The sequence below is a fragment of the Lithobates pipiens genome, unplaced genomic scaffold, assembly GCF_037356315.1.
Source record: "Lithobates pipiens isolate NorthernLeopardFrog02 unplaced genomic scaffold, aLitPip1_a1.2 Scaffold_82, whole genome shotgun sequence".
Lineage (NCBI taxonomy): Eukaryota > Metazoa > Chordata > Amphibia > Anura > Ranidae > Lithobates > Lithobates pipiens.
The window spans coordinates 753,366-767,175 of NW_027507906.1; the positions used below are offsets into that span (position 1 = coordinate 753,366).

The 13,810-nt window shown below is 42.0% G+C and overlaps 1 protein-coding gene across 1 annotated transcript; it reads left to right on the top strand.

The window, feature by feature from the left end:
* Positions 1–293: 293 nt before the first annotated feature.
* On the top strand, positions 294–13,380 carry LOC143973428 (uncharacterized). The gene is made up of 5 exons (XM_077474409.1): positions 294–457; positions 4,749–4,826; positions 7,902–7,991; positions 9,920–10,022; positions 11,866–13,380. The coding sequence occupies exons 1-5, from the start codon at positions 318–320 to the stop codon at positions 12,487–12,489; spliced, it is 1,035 nt and encodes a 344-aa protein (XP_077330535.1). The 5' UTR covers positions 294–317; the 3' UTR covers positions 12,490–13,380.
* The last annotated feature ends 430 nt before the right edge of the window (positions 13,381–13,810 follow it).

Sequence of the window (13,810 nt, forward strand, 5' to 3'; positions counted from 1 at the left end):
GTGAGAGGAGGGAACTGGGGGGGATTTGTGAGAGATGAGAGAGCTGGGGGGGCATTTGTGAGATCCTTATAAATCCAATAAATCCATAACCATTATATTTCCCTTTAAATGTGTGTTATTTTGTACTTCTTATTGTATGCAATGCTTGTGTTATATGCAATCGCTTTCAAACCTTTTTTGTTTACTACAGGAACTTTTTTTGCATTAGTAAACAAAAAATGTTTGAAAGAGATTTTAAAGGTTAGAATAGAACCAAGATCTTACTTCTATTTTCTTTCTTTGTTAACAGGATGACTTCGAAGGCAATAAAAGTACAAATGTATGAAAAAGAGGAGAGGCAAGAGGAACGAATTACCAAGCAGCATGAAGAGGAAGAAAGGGAAGCCAAGGAGAGGGAAGAAGAAGAAAGTGAAGCCAAGGAGAGGGAAGAAGAGGAAAGGAGAGCCAAGGAGAGGCAGTAAGTGCACTTTCTTCCTGGTAAACATACCTTATATTGTATGTAAAACCTATACTTCAATTTACATGAAAAAGTTATGCAGGGTCGGACATTCCAACGGAAAATGTCCGATCTAATTATATTGTCGGAAAATCCGATTGTGTGTGGGCTCTATCAGACTTTTCCGACTGAAAAAATTTGAGGGCAGGATCTCAAATTTTCCGACAAAAAAATCCGATCTGACTTTTTCCGATCGTTTGCAGAGAATTCCAATCGGACAAGAGTCCCGTCATAACGAACGAACGTTATCACGTTCCGAACGATTAGATTTTCTAACAACTTTGTCCGACCGTGTGTATGCAACACCAGTTTAGGACAAAATCTGTCTGAAAAAATCAGACGGATTTTGTTGTCGGAATGTCCAACCGTGTGTACAGGGCATTAGAACCTCTGCAAGCTTTTTTTGTGGTTTGTGTCTCCACTGAAAAGAGGGGACTCAAGAAAAAAAAAAACAATTTGTATGGAACTTTAAAGGGATTATATAAGGGTTTAGATGTTTTCCTTCCTTAACCTTGTTTTAAGTGTTTGGGCTCTTTCACATGGACGATCCGTTCAGGTCCGCCTGTCAGTTTTTTTACTGAACGGATGCTCCATAGAGGTCTATGGAGTGTCGGATGTCAGCGGTGACATGTCCGCTGACATCCGACCCACTCTGAAGAAAAAGTGTAATGGAGTTTTCCATTCGCCATCGGATCGGGTGACGACGGACTCCGTGGTCCGTCTTCATCCGCTCTCCCATAGGGGAGAGCGGCGCTCTGAGAGGTCGGTCCCTGCGCAGTACGTAGAGACGGACCTGTCATCTTCCTGCTCAGCGGGGATCGACGGAGCGATCCCCGCTGAGAAAGCGGATGTCCACGGGGCAGATCAGCACGGATCCGCCCCGTGTGAAAGAGCCCTTTGAGTATTTGAAATACAAAGATTTGATATAAAGCAGGCCATACATTAACTAATTTTGTGGTTAACCACTTGCTACCCAGGCCAATTCTGACATTTCTCTCCTACATGTAAAACTCATATTCTTTTTGCTGGAAAATTACACAGAACCCCCAAACATTATATGTGTTTTTTTTAGCAGAGAGAGAATAAAATGGCGGTCGTTGCAACTTTTTACTTCGCGCTGTATTTGTGCAGCAATTTTTCAATTTTGAAAAAAAAAAACAGTTTTATGCATTAAAAAAAAAAAACAGCAAAGTTAGCCCAATTTTTTGTATAATGTGAAAGATGAAGTTACGCCAAGTAAATAGATACCTAACATGTCACGCTTCAAAATTGCGCACGCTCGTGGAATGGCGCCAAACTTCGGTACTTGAAAATCCCCATAAGCGACGCTTTAAAATTGTTTATAGCTTACATGTTTTGAGTTACAGAGGAGGTCTAGAGCTAGAATTATTGCGCTCGCTTTAACGGTCGCGGAAATACCTCACATGTGTGGTTTTAATGCCGTTTACATATGAGGGCGTGACTTACTTATGCGTTCGCTTCTGCGAGTGAGCACGTGGGGACAGGGGCTCTTTAATTTTATTTTTACTTTATTTTTCTAGTTTGGTGCTTTTTTTTTTTTTTTACTGTTTTAATTTTTATTTTTTTGATCATTTTTATTCCTATTACAAGGAGGCTGCATTCACACCTGAGAGCAGGGGTCAAGTCCTGGGGAAAAAAGTGTGGGAACTCCCACCCAAGATCCACTCCCCTACCAAAAAAAAAAAAAAAAAGATACGCTCATATGCATATATATATTTCACATAAAATACAGTGACTGCAAATGCGACATGCTACAAGAGATGACCAGACTGCGAATGTGACTACAGGAGATGACCAGACTGCGAATGCGACATAGTACAGGAGATGACTAGACTGCGAATGTAACTACAGGAGATGACCAGACTGCGAATGCGACTACAGGAGATGACCAGACTGCGAATGCGACTACAGGAGATGACCAGACTGCGAATGCGACTACAGGAGATGACCAGACTGCGAATGCGACTACAGGAGATGACCAGACTGCGAATGCGACTACAGGAGATGACCAGACTGCGACATAGTACAGGAGATGACCAGACCGGGAATGAGACTACAGGAGATGACCAGACTGCGAATGCGACTACAGGAGATGACCAGACTGCGAATGCGACTACAGGAGATGATCAGACTGCGAATGCGACTACAGGAGATAACCAGAGTGCGAATGCGACTACAGGAGATGACCAGACTGCGAATGCGACTACAGGAGATGACCAGACTGCGAATGCGACTACAGGAGATGACCAGACTGTGAATGCGACATACTACAGGAGATGACCAGACTGCGAATGCGACTACAGGAGATGACCAGACTGTGAATGCGACATACTACAGGAGATGATCAGACTGCGAATGCAACATAGTACAGAAGATGACCAAGTAGCTAGTTTTAAAATTTAAACATGTCCTCAGCCCCTTTATGGCACCTCCTTTACATTCCTGTCCTCACCCCCTTTGTAGAACCCCCCTTCACATTCCTGCCCTGCCTCCCTTTTATATCACCCCTCCTCATTCCTTTCTGTTTCTGATACTTTCCCCCTCCCTCCTTCATAACAGTGCCCTCTTCCCTGTCTTACCTTACACAGGACACAGCAGATGACATCGGAAGTGCAGCAAAGGGATGGACAGAGGGCGGGACCTGCCCCAGTTAACTGATTGGTTGATAGAATGCAGAGCAGTTCTATTAACCAATCAGTTAACTGAGCCAGCCCCTGCCCTCCGTGCATCACTGTGCTGCTCTTCCGATGTCAGCTCTGTGAAGACAAAGCAGCTAGCAGACTGTGCTAGAGCCTCGGGCGGCTCTGGTCCTGCAAAGGGAACGGCGTTCCTGCTGTGAAAAAAGTGCGGGGACGCCGTTCCCACGCGTTCCCGCAGGACTCAAGCCCTGCCTGAGAGTAGAGTTTTCAGGCTGAAAATAGCGCGAATTTACCGCGATTTTGCAGCGTTTTTACCGCGATTTCACTGCGTTTTTTTATGGCGTTTTGCTGCGATTTTGTGCAGGGCAAAAGGTCACCAATGTAAAAAGAAGAAGAACACCCAAATCTGCCCGATTCGAGCGTCAAAAAAGGGTCCGGAACTTGTTGAGCTTCAGGCGTTCGGCTTCAGGCGACATGGAGTGGAGATGTGAACCATCTCCATTGAGAATAATGGATTTTTTCCCCTCTAGCGTTTTGTAGCTTCAGGCTTCAAGCAACAAAACGCTCAGGTGTGAATGCAGCCAATAGTGAATGACAGGTCCTTTTTACAGTGACATATGGGGTCAATAAGTCTCCACATCTCACCTCTAGGCTGGGAAGCCTGAAATAAAAAAATAAAAAAGATCCCAGCTAAGGCGGTGGCATTTTTTCAAGCGCAGAGGCCCGTGCGTGACGTCATAACATCGCGCCCGGCCTCCAAACGACCATAAAAACTCCAGGGACCATCTGGCCTGCCGGAACTCTCTATCGTCAACATCCGGCGCCAGCGGATCCCTTCTACGGCTCACCGATCGCAGGGGTGAGTCGGTAGAAGCACCGGATTGCGGTCCCCTCCCTCCACCTGTAAGAACGATCAACAGCTTCTATGATCATTCTTATGGTGTAGGGCAGTGATGGCAAAACCTCGGCACCCCAGATGTTTTGAAACTACATTTCCCATGATGCTCGTGCACTCTGCAGTGTAGTTCAGCATTATGGCAAATGTAGTTCCAAAACATCTGGGGTGCCAAGGTTCGCCATCACTGGTGTAGGGAATGGTCGTTATGGTGTAGGGAATGATCGTTATGGTGTAGGGAATGATCGACGCTGAAATAAGATATCTGAATGATGCCTGTAGCTGCACTGACGACGTCATATGATGTTGGGCGGGCGGCAAGCGGTTAACGGAAAGAAAACTGGTTGATTCCCCCAGCAACACATTCAGTGTATCAACACATTCTATTGCATTCTGCTGTCAGAATACAATGATCACTGCTTGCGGCTATAGCCACTGGCAGTGATCGCATGAAAAAAATCTGACAGGCTGGTTGTACTGAAGTCGATCGATGGATTGACTTCAGTAAAACCAGCCTGCCCATATGTGGATCAAAATTCAGCTTGTTCCTGCTGAACCGGTCAAGTTTTGACCTGTCTATGGCCGGCTTTAATAGTAAATAGTAATAGTAATGCCAGTTAAAAAAAAAAGATATAAAACAAAATGAACCCATAAGCATTATATTTCTCTTTAAATATGTTTTGTATTGTATGGAAAGGGAAGCTGAGGAGAACGAAGAATCGATAAGGAGATGCAGGGCAAGGAGACAAGAGATATGGGAATCCAAGGAGAGGAGGTAAGTACACATTCTTCCTTGTAAACAAGTCTTAGTTAGTATGAAAAGCCCAAACTTCTATTTATGTGAAAGAGTTAGAACCTCTTATTGCGGTCTGTGTCCCCACTGGAAAGACAGCTTTAGCTATTGTACTCTGTCTCTGGTAGACATGTGCGATTTTTTTCGTTCCGAATTAGTTTTTTAACGACAAATTATTTCATTCGGAAACATCCGAATTAACGAATAACCTTTTTTAGAATATTAGTAAATTAGAAAATTCGTACTTTCGAAAATTCAAAAATTCGTAAATTCAAAAATCCGAAAACCTGAAAGTTCAAAATAATAACTTTTAAATTATAGCTATTGGAATTTCCTTTCAAATTTGGCTGTTAGTGAACGTAAGGGCCGGTTCACACTGCACGCTAAGCGAGGCGACACCGACTTGCCTCGCCGCGACCTGCCGCGATCTCAGCGACAACTTGCAGATGACTTCTGTATAGAAGTCAATGCAAGTCGCCCCGAGGTCGCCCAGAAGTAGTACAGGAACCTTTTTTCTGAGTCGGAGCGACTCGAGTCGCTCCTCTCAGAACGGTTCCATTGTACAGAACGGGGGCGACTTGTCACACTGCGGCGAGGCGAGTCGTGTCGCCTCGCATTGCCCGCAGTGTGAACCGGCCCTTACGAATAAAAATGTAACAGAAGTTCCGAAATATCAGAAATAACGAATGCCGCATCTAAACGAATGGAACGTAACAAATTAATAATAAAAAATAATAAAAACGTATTATTTATTATTAATTTGTTCTGTTCCATTTGTTTAGATGCGGCATTCATTCTTTTGGATAATTCTTAAACTTCGGATAAATTTGTATTCATTATGTTCACTAACAGCCGAATTTGAAAGGAAATTCCAATACCTATAATTTAATAGATAGGTATTATTAGTTAGCTAGTAAGTTTTTATTTAGAATTTTCAGATCTTCGTTCTTTCGAATTCTCGGATTTTCTTTCTTATTTTCGGATTTTCAAATTTAATAATTTTTGGATTTACAAATTTTCGAATTTTTGAATTTACGTATTTTCGAATTTACGAATTGCAATCATAAGAAATGACCCGAAAAAAAAAAATGAATGAAACGAAAACAAACACATTTTTCAGAAGTGCACATGTCTAGTCTCTGGTACAGAAAGTAAAAGGAAATCCAATATTTTTAAGCCATCCCAGGACCAGGAGGTGAAGGTAAATCTTTCGATGGGAAATTTTCAGGCGGTAGCACGATTGGAAGCCCAGGTGCTGATCGTTTTAAGCGCCTGGCTTACCGCTAAACATGCTGAGACCCACAGGCACCACTGAGACCAGCTATTGTTTTATAAGAGCACTGGGGTAGCTCTGGAACAAACAGGTGCCTGCAGCACTGGGGTCTTATAGACAAAAAAGTATTTTTATAGAACTTTAAAGGGATTGTATAACGGTGTGTCAATTTTTCTTACTTAAATCGGAACTACACTGCATCTGAGCACCACAAATCATCCACACTATTTAATTCATTTTTTATATTCAAAGAAAACGCGTCCCTCCATCTCTGTCTCCATGCTTTATTTTGCAGAGAAATCATTTTGAAAAACACCCCCCTATCATGTTTGGCTGTGGCCATCTTGAGTAAGCGCAAAGGATTCATGTTGCATTTACTTCCTGGAATCCATCTGCCCTTAGCTCAGGCACACATAATTGAAAGAGTCAGAGCAGTGACCCCGCCCCCCTTTCCAACCTGCTCTGTTTAGCAAAGTTTAAGTCAGAGAGAGAAAGAGAGTCTAAAAGTAATCAGCTCCTGCTGAGTTCTCTTATTATAAAAGCTATAGAGCTCTGAGAGTTCTGTATCATAGGACAAATGCAAAGATTTTATAAATAGTAAAAAAAAAGTCAGTTTAAAAAAGTATAACATGTAAAACAAAATAAACACATAACTGTTATATTTCCCTTTAAATATGTATTGCACGGTCCTATTTATTGTATGCAATACTTTTTACAAATGCAAAAAAAAAGTTCCTGTGTTAACAAATAAGGTGTGAATGCTTTTTTTTAACCGCTTCAGCCCCTGAAGATTTTACCCCCTTTCCTGACCAGAGCACTTTTTGCGATTCGGCACTGCGACGCTTTAACCGACAATTGCGTGGCCGTGCGATGTTTCAACCAAACAAAATCGATGTCCTTTCTTTCCCACAAATAGAGCTTTCTTTTGGTGATATTTGATCACCTTTGCGGTTTTTATTTTTTGCGCTATAAACAAAAAAAAGCGACAATTTTTAAAAAAACACAATATTTTTTACTTTTTGCTATAATAAATATTCCCCAAAAATATATGAATTTTTTTTCCCCTCAGTTTAGGCCGATATGTATTCTTCTACATAATTTTGGTAAAAAAAAAAATCGCAATAAGGGTATATTGATTGGTTCGTGCAAATGTTATAGCATCTCCAAATAGGGGATATATTTATGGCATTTTCATTATTTTGTTTTGTTTTACTAGTAATGGCGGCAATCTGCCATTTTTATCGGGACTGCGACATTATGTCGGACACTTTTGACACATTTTTGGGACCATTGTCATTTATACAGCAATCAATGCTATAAAACTGCACTAATTACTGTAAAAATGTCACTGGCAGAGAAGGGGTTAACACTAGGGGGCGATCAGGGGGTTAATTGTTTTCCCTCCCTAAGTTTTAACTGAAGGGGGGATGGGACTGTCTAGGGGAGATGACAGATCGCTGTTCATACTCTGTATGAACAGACGATCTGTCTCTTCTCCCCTCAGAGAACCGGAAACTGTGTGTTTACACACAGAGCTCCCGGTTCTTGATGTGTCACCAGCGATCGTGGGAGCCTGGGGGTAATCGCGACCGCCGGGCACTCGCATCAGCTCCGGGGGCGAGCAGCGGGCGAACCCACGCCCCTAGCGGCCACAGGACGAAGCAACATTACATAACGTTGTTCCACGCCATTCTGCCACCTTAAAACTTTCGCGGCTGGTCAGCAAATAGTTAAAGGTTAAACAGAACCAAGACCTTACTTTTCTCTGTTTACTTTGTCAACAGGATGCTTGCTGAGAAAGCTTGGGAGAATTTCAGAAATCACAGGAGCATGTACAGAACCGGAATGCCTCGCCTCATATCAACGCTGCAAACGTAAGTTAGAACTTCACTTTGGATAAGATTTGGGGAGGGGGGCTAATGCCCTGTACATGCGGTCGGACTTTCTGACGACAAAATCCGGCGGATTTTTTCCGGCGGAATTTGGCCCAAACTTGTCTTGCATACACACGGTCGCACAAAGTTGTCGGAAAATCCGATCGCTCTGAACGCGGTGACATAGAACGCGTACGACGGGACTATAAAGAGGGCAGTAGCCAATAGCTTTAGTCTCGTAATTTATTCTGAGCATGCGTGGCACTTTGTCTATCGGAATTGTCTACACGCGATCGGAATTTAAATGATCGGATTTTGTTGTCGGAAAATTTTAGATCCTGCTCTCGAACTTTGTGTGTCGGAAATTCCGACGGAAAAAGTCAGATGGAGCCCACACACGATCGGATTTTCCGACAACATGATCCGATCGCACATTTTCTGTCGGAAAGTCCGACCGTGTGTACAGGGCATAAGTCTTCGAGGCTGCTTTTTCATAGGAAAAGATACATTTCACAGCCCATTCATAAAATGTTTGTCATTGTGGAGTCTGCGATGCGCCGTGATGTTCTCCCTGATAGAACCGGTAATATGACTTTGATAGGTCATATGAGTAGGCTTCCTTCACAATTTGCTTATGCTCTTGTATGAAGAGTAGCATCCCTGAGCCCCAGAAGCCCTCTGTAAAATAGGCTGTTGGTGACCTGGGGAGTGGTGATGTGACTTTTCCTGATTATATGGCAGTGATTGGGCCAACGACCCAAGTACCATGACAGGAGAGCAGGTCTCGTGCTCCTCCATATCCAGAAGTGGCGGGTATTCTTGATCCAGACACATAAAATTGGGGCTGAATACATTGGTCGATATTATTAGCCGCTTGCTGACCAGCCACAGTCATTTTACTGCCGCAGGTCAGCACAATCCTGCAAACCGTCGCAGCTATACATTGGCTCGTGGGATCAGGATAGCAGGCGCGCGTGCCCGCTGCGCTGCGGGGGTGCCGATGCTCATGGACGACTGTCACAATGACCAACAGCCACAAGCGATCACGGGCACGAGAGGCAGAACACGGAAGTGTGTGTGTAAACAAATCCCTGTTCTGTGAGGAGTGACAGATTGTGTGTTCCTAATAGCTAGGAACCACTATCTGTCATTTCCTCTAGGTCAGTCCCCTCCCCCTGCAGTTAGAACACACACAGGAAACACAGTTTACACCTTGATCTGTCCCTGGTGTTAACCCCTTCCCTGCCAGTGATCAGTGCATTTTTATAGCACTGATCACTGTGTAAATGGCAAAGGTCCCAAAAATGTATCAAAAGTGTCCGATGTGTCTGCCATAATGTCGCAGTCCCGATAAAGATCAGCACCATTACTAGTTAAAAAAAAAATGCTATAAGTATATCCCCTATTTTGTAGACGCTATAACTTTTGCGCAAACCAATCAATATTTGCTTATTGCGATTTTTTTTTTACCAAAAATATGTAGTAAAATACGTATCGGCCTAAACTGGGAAAAAATTACCTTTTTTTTAAAAAAAAAAAGGGGATATTTATTATAGCAAAAAGTACAAAATATTGTATTTTTTTTCAAAAATGTCGCTCTTTTTTTGTTTATAGCGCAAAAAAATAAAAGCCACAGGGACGATCAAACACCACCAAAAGAAAGAAAGAAAGCTCTATTTCTGGGAAAAAAACATGGTCAATTTAGTTAGGGTGCCACGTCGCATGACCGTGCAATTGTCAGTTAAAGCGACGCAGTGCCAACTCGCAAAAAATGGCCTGGTCATTCAGCAGCCAAATCTTCCGGGGCTGAAGTGGTTAAAAGGTCACCTTGACGGTCTGGCCCCGCAGCCCAGGTTTAGATATAACTTGTTCTTGTTTCCTATTTAAAAAAACATTTTAGAAAATAATCTATTTTATTTTTCTTACAGCATTAAAGAAGATGAGGAAGTACAGTTCACTACTGGCGCAAAACATTTCAGCGTTTATCCCACGCGGATAGTGCATAGCAAGGATCTGCCTAGCCGCCACAAGGTAAGTGACCTTTATATTTCTTACATAGATTTACAGTTTATGCAGCTGAATAGAGCACACGACGTCCATCAGGTCCAATCTACAACAACAGTGGACGCTTTGGTCCAGGGGAAGGCAAAAAAGTGAAGGGGCGAGGGTTTGTCTCATAAAGAGAGACAGATTCCCTTCTGACCTCACATAGGTCGTTGCAGCAATTCCCTGGACTATTTCTATTTCAGCTTACTCAACCAAATAATGGGAAACACAATTTTTTTTTGTTGGATAGAGTGGGAAAGGGTTAGATCATCTGACAAGTGTTTTATCACAGCCCGTGAGAGTCACCCCTTCATTAGTCCTGGTAACCACTGTCTTCAAGACAGAAGAAATGCCAAATTTTAAAATTTTCAAGAGGTTTAAAGTCAAAGTTTAAAGGCGGTCAGGTCACATCTGCAGTTCCGGTGGCCCTCTAATATTTATAGTGAATTTGATTCATAATCAGTTTTATGCCGATTATTAAATAATGTTCTAATACACCTTCTCAAAGAACACCATTATAGGCCATTAGAGCTTCTGGTCCTCTCCCTCATTGTGTAGCCACAAGATATAAATGCTTAGCCAGGCGTGCGCTTGGATAGACGTTCCTGCTCTTGAGAATGGACTAGGAAGGAGTTGAGCAGAGTTGGCATCAAACCACAAACTGCTTTAACTTAATTAATTAGTATTATGAACCTGACAATAAACTGGACAGGGGTTTACCTGGTGATGTCAGATATGAATGAATGAATGAATGAAGTATTTGTATAGCGCACAACGCGAACTGAATCGCCTCAAGGCGCCGGGAAGAGCTTGGTTGTCCAACAGCTAGAAGAGGAAAGTCTTGAGTTTTTTCCTAAAGGCCAGGTGGTTTCCTTCCAGGCGGATGTTGGTTGGTAGAGCGTTCCATAACCGAGGTCCTTGAACAGCGAATCTCCGATCCCCCTTTGGTTTGTACTGGGATTTGGGCACAAGGAGGAGCTTGGTTGTCCAACAACTAGAAGAGGAAAGTCTTGAGTTTTTTCCTAAAGGCCAGGTGGTTTCCTTCCAGGCGGATGTTGGTTGGTAGAGCGTTCCATAACCGAGGTCCTTGAACAGCGAATCTCCGATCCCCCTTTGATTTGTACCGGGATTTGGGCATGAGGAGGAGGTTTTTGTTAGCTGATCGAAGACTGCGACTTGGTGTGTAACGATTTATTTTCTCAATTAGGTATTGAGGAGCGTCTCTATGCATGTATTTGTGGGTGAGGCAGATGGTCTTGAAAGTTATACGATTCTTTATGGTTAGCCAATATAGGCTCCTCAGGGGAGGAGAGATTGATTCCCAGGTTTTTTTTTCCTGTTATCAGCCTTGCCGCCGTGTTTTGGATGAGTTGTAATCGCGCAAGTTGATATTGTGGTAATCCTATGTAAAGCGAGTTTACGTAGTCCAGTCGTGAATTAATGACTGTTCCAACTACCACTGCTTTGTCCTTCTTTGGGATAAAAGGGATGAGTCTACGTAGTAGGCGTAGCAGATGGTGATAGTTAAGGAACAAAGGGAGGCATCCATTCACTTCATCACCTACTGAATGAACAGGTAGTGGGGTAAACCTCCCCATGCAGGACAATACATTTTTTGTAAAATATGTAACCTTTTCTTAACTCTACCAGAGAAAATTGAGTACTGTCCGTGATACTCAATTTTCTCTGTCACAATTGCACCAATATGGCTACAATCACATCAAGTCTTAACTCTACCGAAAAATATGAGAGTTATTCATTTTGTTACACTTTAAACCCTGGACATCAACTTGTCTAATTTATTTATATATCTTTTGTCATCGTGTAGACAGACGAAGATGAGAAGAAGAGAATGGAGAAGGAAAAGTGGGAGAACGTAAGGAAATGGCATGAGCATGAGGAGCAACAACAGAGTGCAAGAACCCTCAGTGATGTGTTAGCACTGGCAAATAAAATAAAGAAGGAAGAGATAGAGGCAAGACTGAGGAAGGAAGAGGAGGACCAACAGAAGGAGAAGGAGAGAAAGAAAGACAAGGAAAGAAAGAGAAAGGAGGATAAGAAAAAACAGAAGGAGATAAAATATCTGATGAAGTGTTCGGGCCTACCCACATGTGGGGAAGCAGGGAGCGAGAAGCAAAAAGAGTTGGTGAAATGTATCCACGAAACCGTGGACCTACAGTGTGAAATGAAGAAAGAGATGAAGGGAATGAAACGTATGCCGAACAAGTATAAGATACAGAGAAATAAGGAAGAGAAACGAGAGAAGGAGTGGGTGAAAGAGGAGAAGTACCTCAAGAAGAAAACCAAGAAGTACTTAGCTGACGTCAAAAAGAGAGCGGAAATCAGAAAGAAGACAGAAGAGAAGAGGATGAAAAAACTGAGGAAACGAGGGGAAGAGATGAAGAAGAAGGAGATGAAGGAAACGGAGAGGGCGAGGAATGCCAAGCAGTGAACAAAATGAGCAGAAAACCAGGGGAAACAAAATAAAGCAAAAAACAAAAAGATTTTCAGTAACTTACTAGGGTATAAATGCTGAAAAGCTCAATATATGAGTAAGCACAGAGTCCCTTAAAGTCGCTGACTTACCAGTCAAGGTGTGATCCAGGTAATCAAGAAATGAATCACAGAATAAGGTGGGGAAGTACCTCACCTAAAAGAGATTACTAAGGACCGTGCAGCTTAAGATAAGGGAACTTTAATACAAAATTTACAAATGGTAATACAAAAAACTGGGTAAAAAAATTCCCATCGCAGCACCTTAGCCAAAAAAAGTTAAAGTTCCCTTATCTTAAGCTGCATGGTCCTTAGTAATCTCTTTTAGGTGGGGTACTTCCCCACCTTGTTCTTTTTGTGAGAAACTAAATAAAGGACTGCTCAGATTTCTGAGCCTTTTCCAGTGCTGAAGCTGGAATAACATACTTTGTATTAGGGTTATGGGTTAGGATTAGGGTTTGGAGTTAGGGTTAAGGGTTCGTTTTATTTATTTATTTATTTATTTTTAGCTATTTGTTGTATTTATTATTTAGTTTTTTTGTTAGGTTAAGGTTAGGGGTTAATATTAGGGTTAGGGGTTAGAATTAGTGTTAGGATTAAGGGTTAGTATTATAGTTATGGGGTGAGGTTAGGACAAGGGTTTGGGGTTAGGTTTAAGGGTTCCTTTATGTATTTATTTATTTTTTAACTATTTTATGGATTTGTTATTTGGTTGGTTCTTTTTGTTAGGTTACAGGTTAGGGTTAGGGGTTGGAATTAGCATTAGGGTGAGGGGCTAAGGGTTAATATTAGGGTTGGAGGTTAAGGTTGGGGTTATGGGTTAATATTAGGCTCACAGGTTAGAATTTTGGTTATGGGTTAGGATTAGGGTTAGGGGTTAATGTTGGGGGTAAGGATAAGGGTTGGGGTTAGCAGTCAATATCAGGGTTAGGATTAAGGTTGAGATTAGGTTTCGGGGATAATATTAGGGTTAGGATAAAGGTTTGGAGTTAGGGTTAAGGATTCATTTGTTTTATTTATTTATTTATCTATTTTTATCTATTTTATGTATTTATTATTTCATTTTGTGTTAGGTTAAGGTTAGGGGCTAATATTAGGGTTAGGGGTTAGAATTAGTGTTAGGATTAAGGGTTAGTATTATAGTTATGGGGTAGGGTTAGGACTAGGGTTTGGGGTTAGGTTTAAAGGTTCCTTTATTTATTTATTTATTTATTTATTTTTTAACTATTTTATGTATTTGTTATTTGGTTGGTTCTTTTTGTTAGGTTACAGGTTAGGGT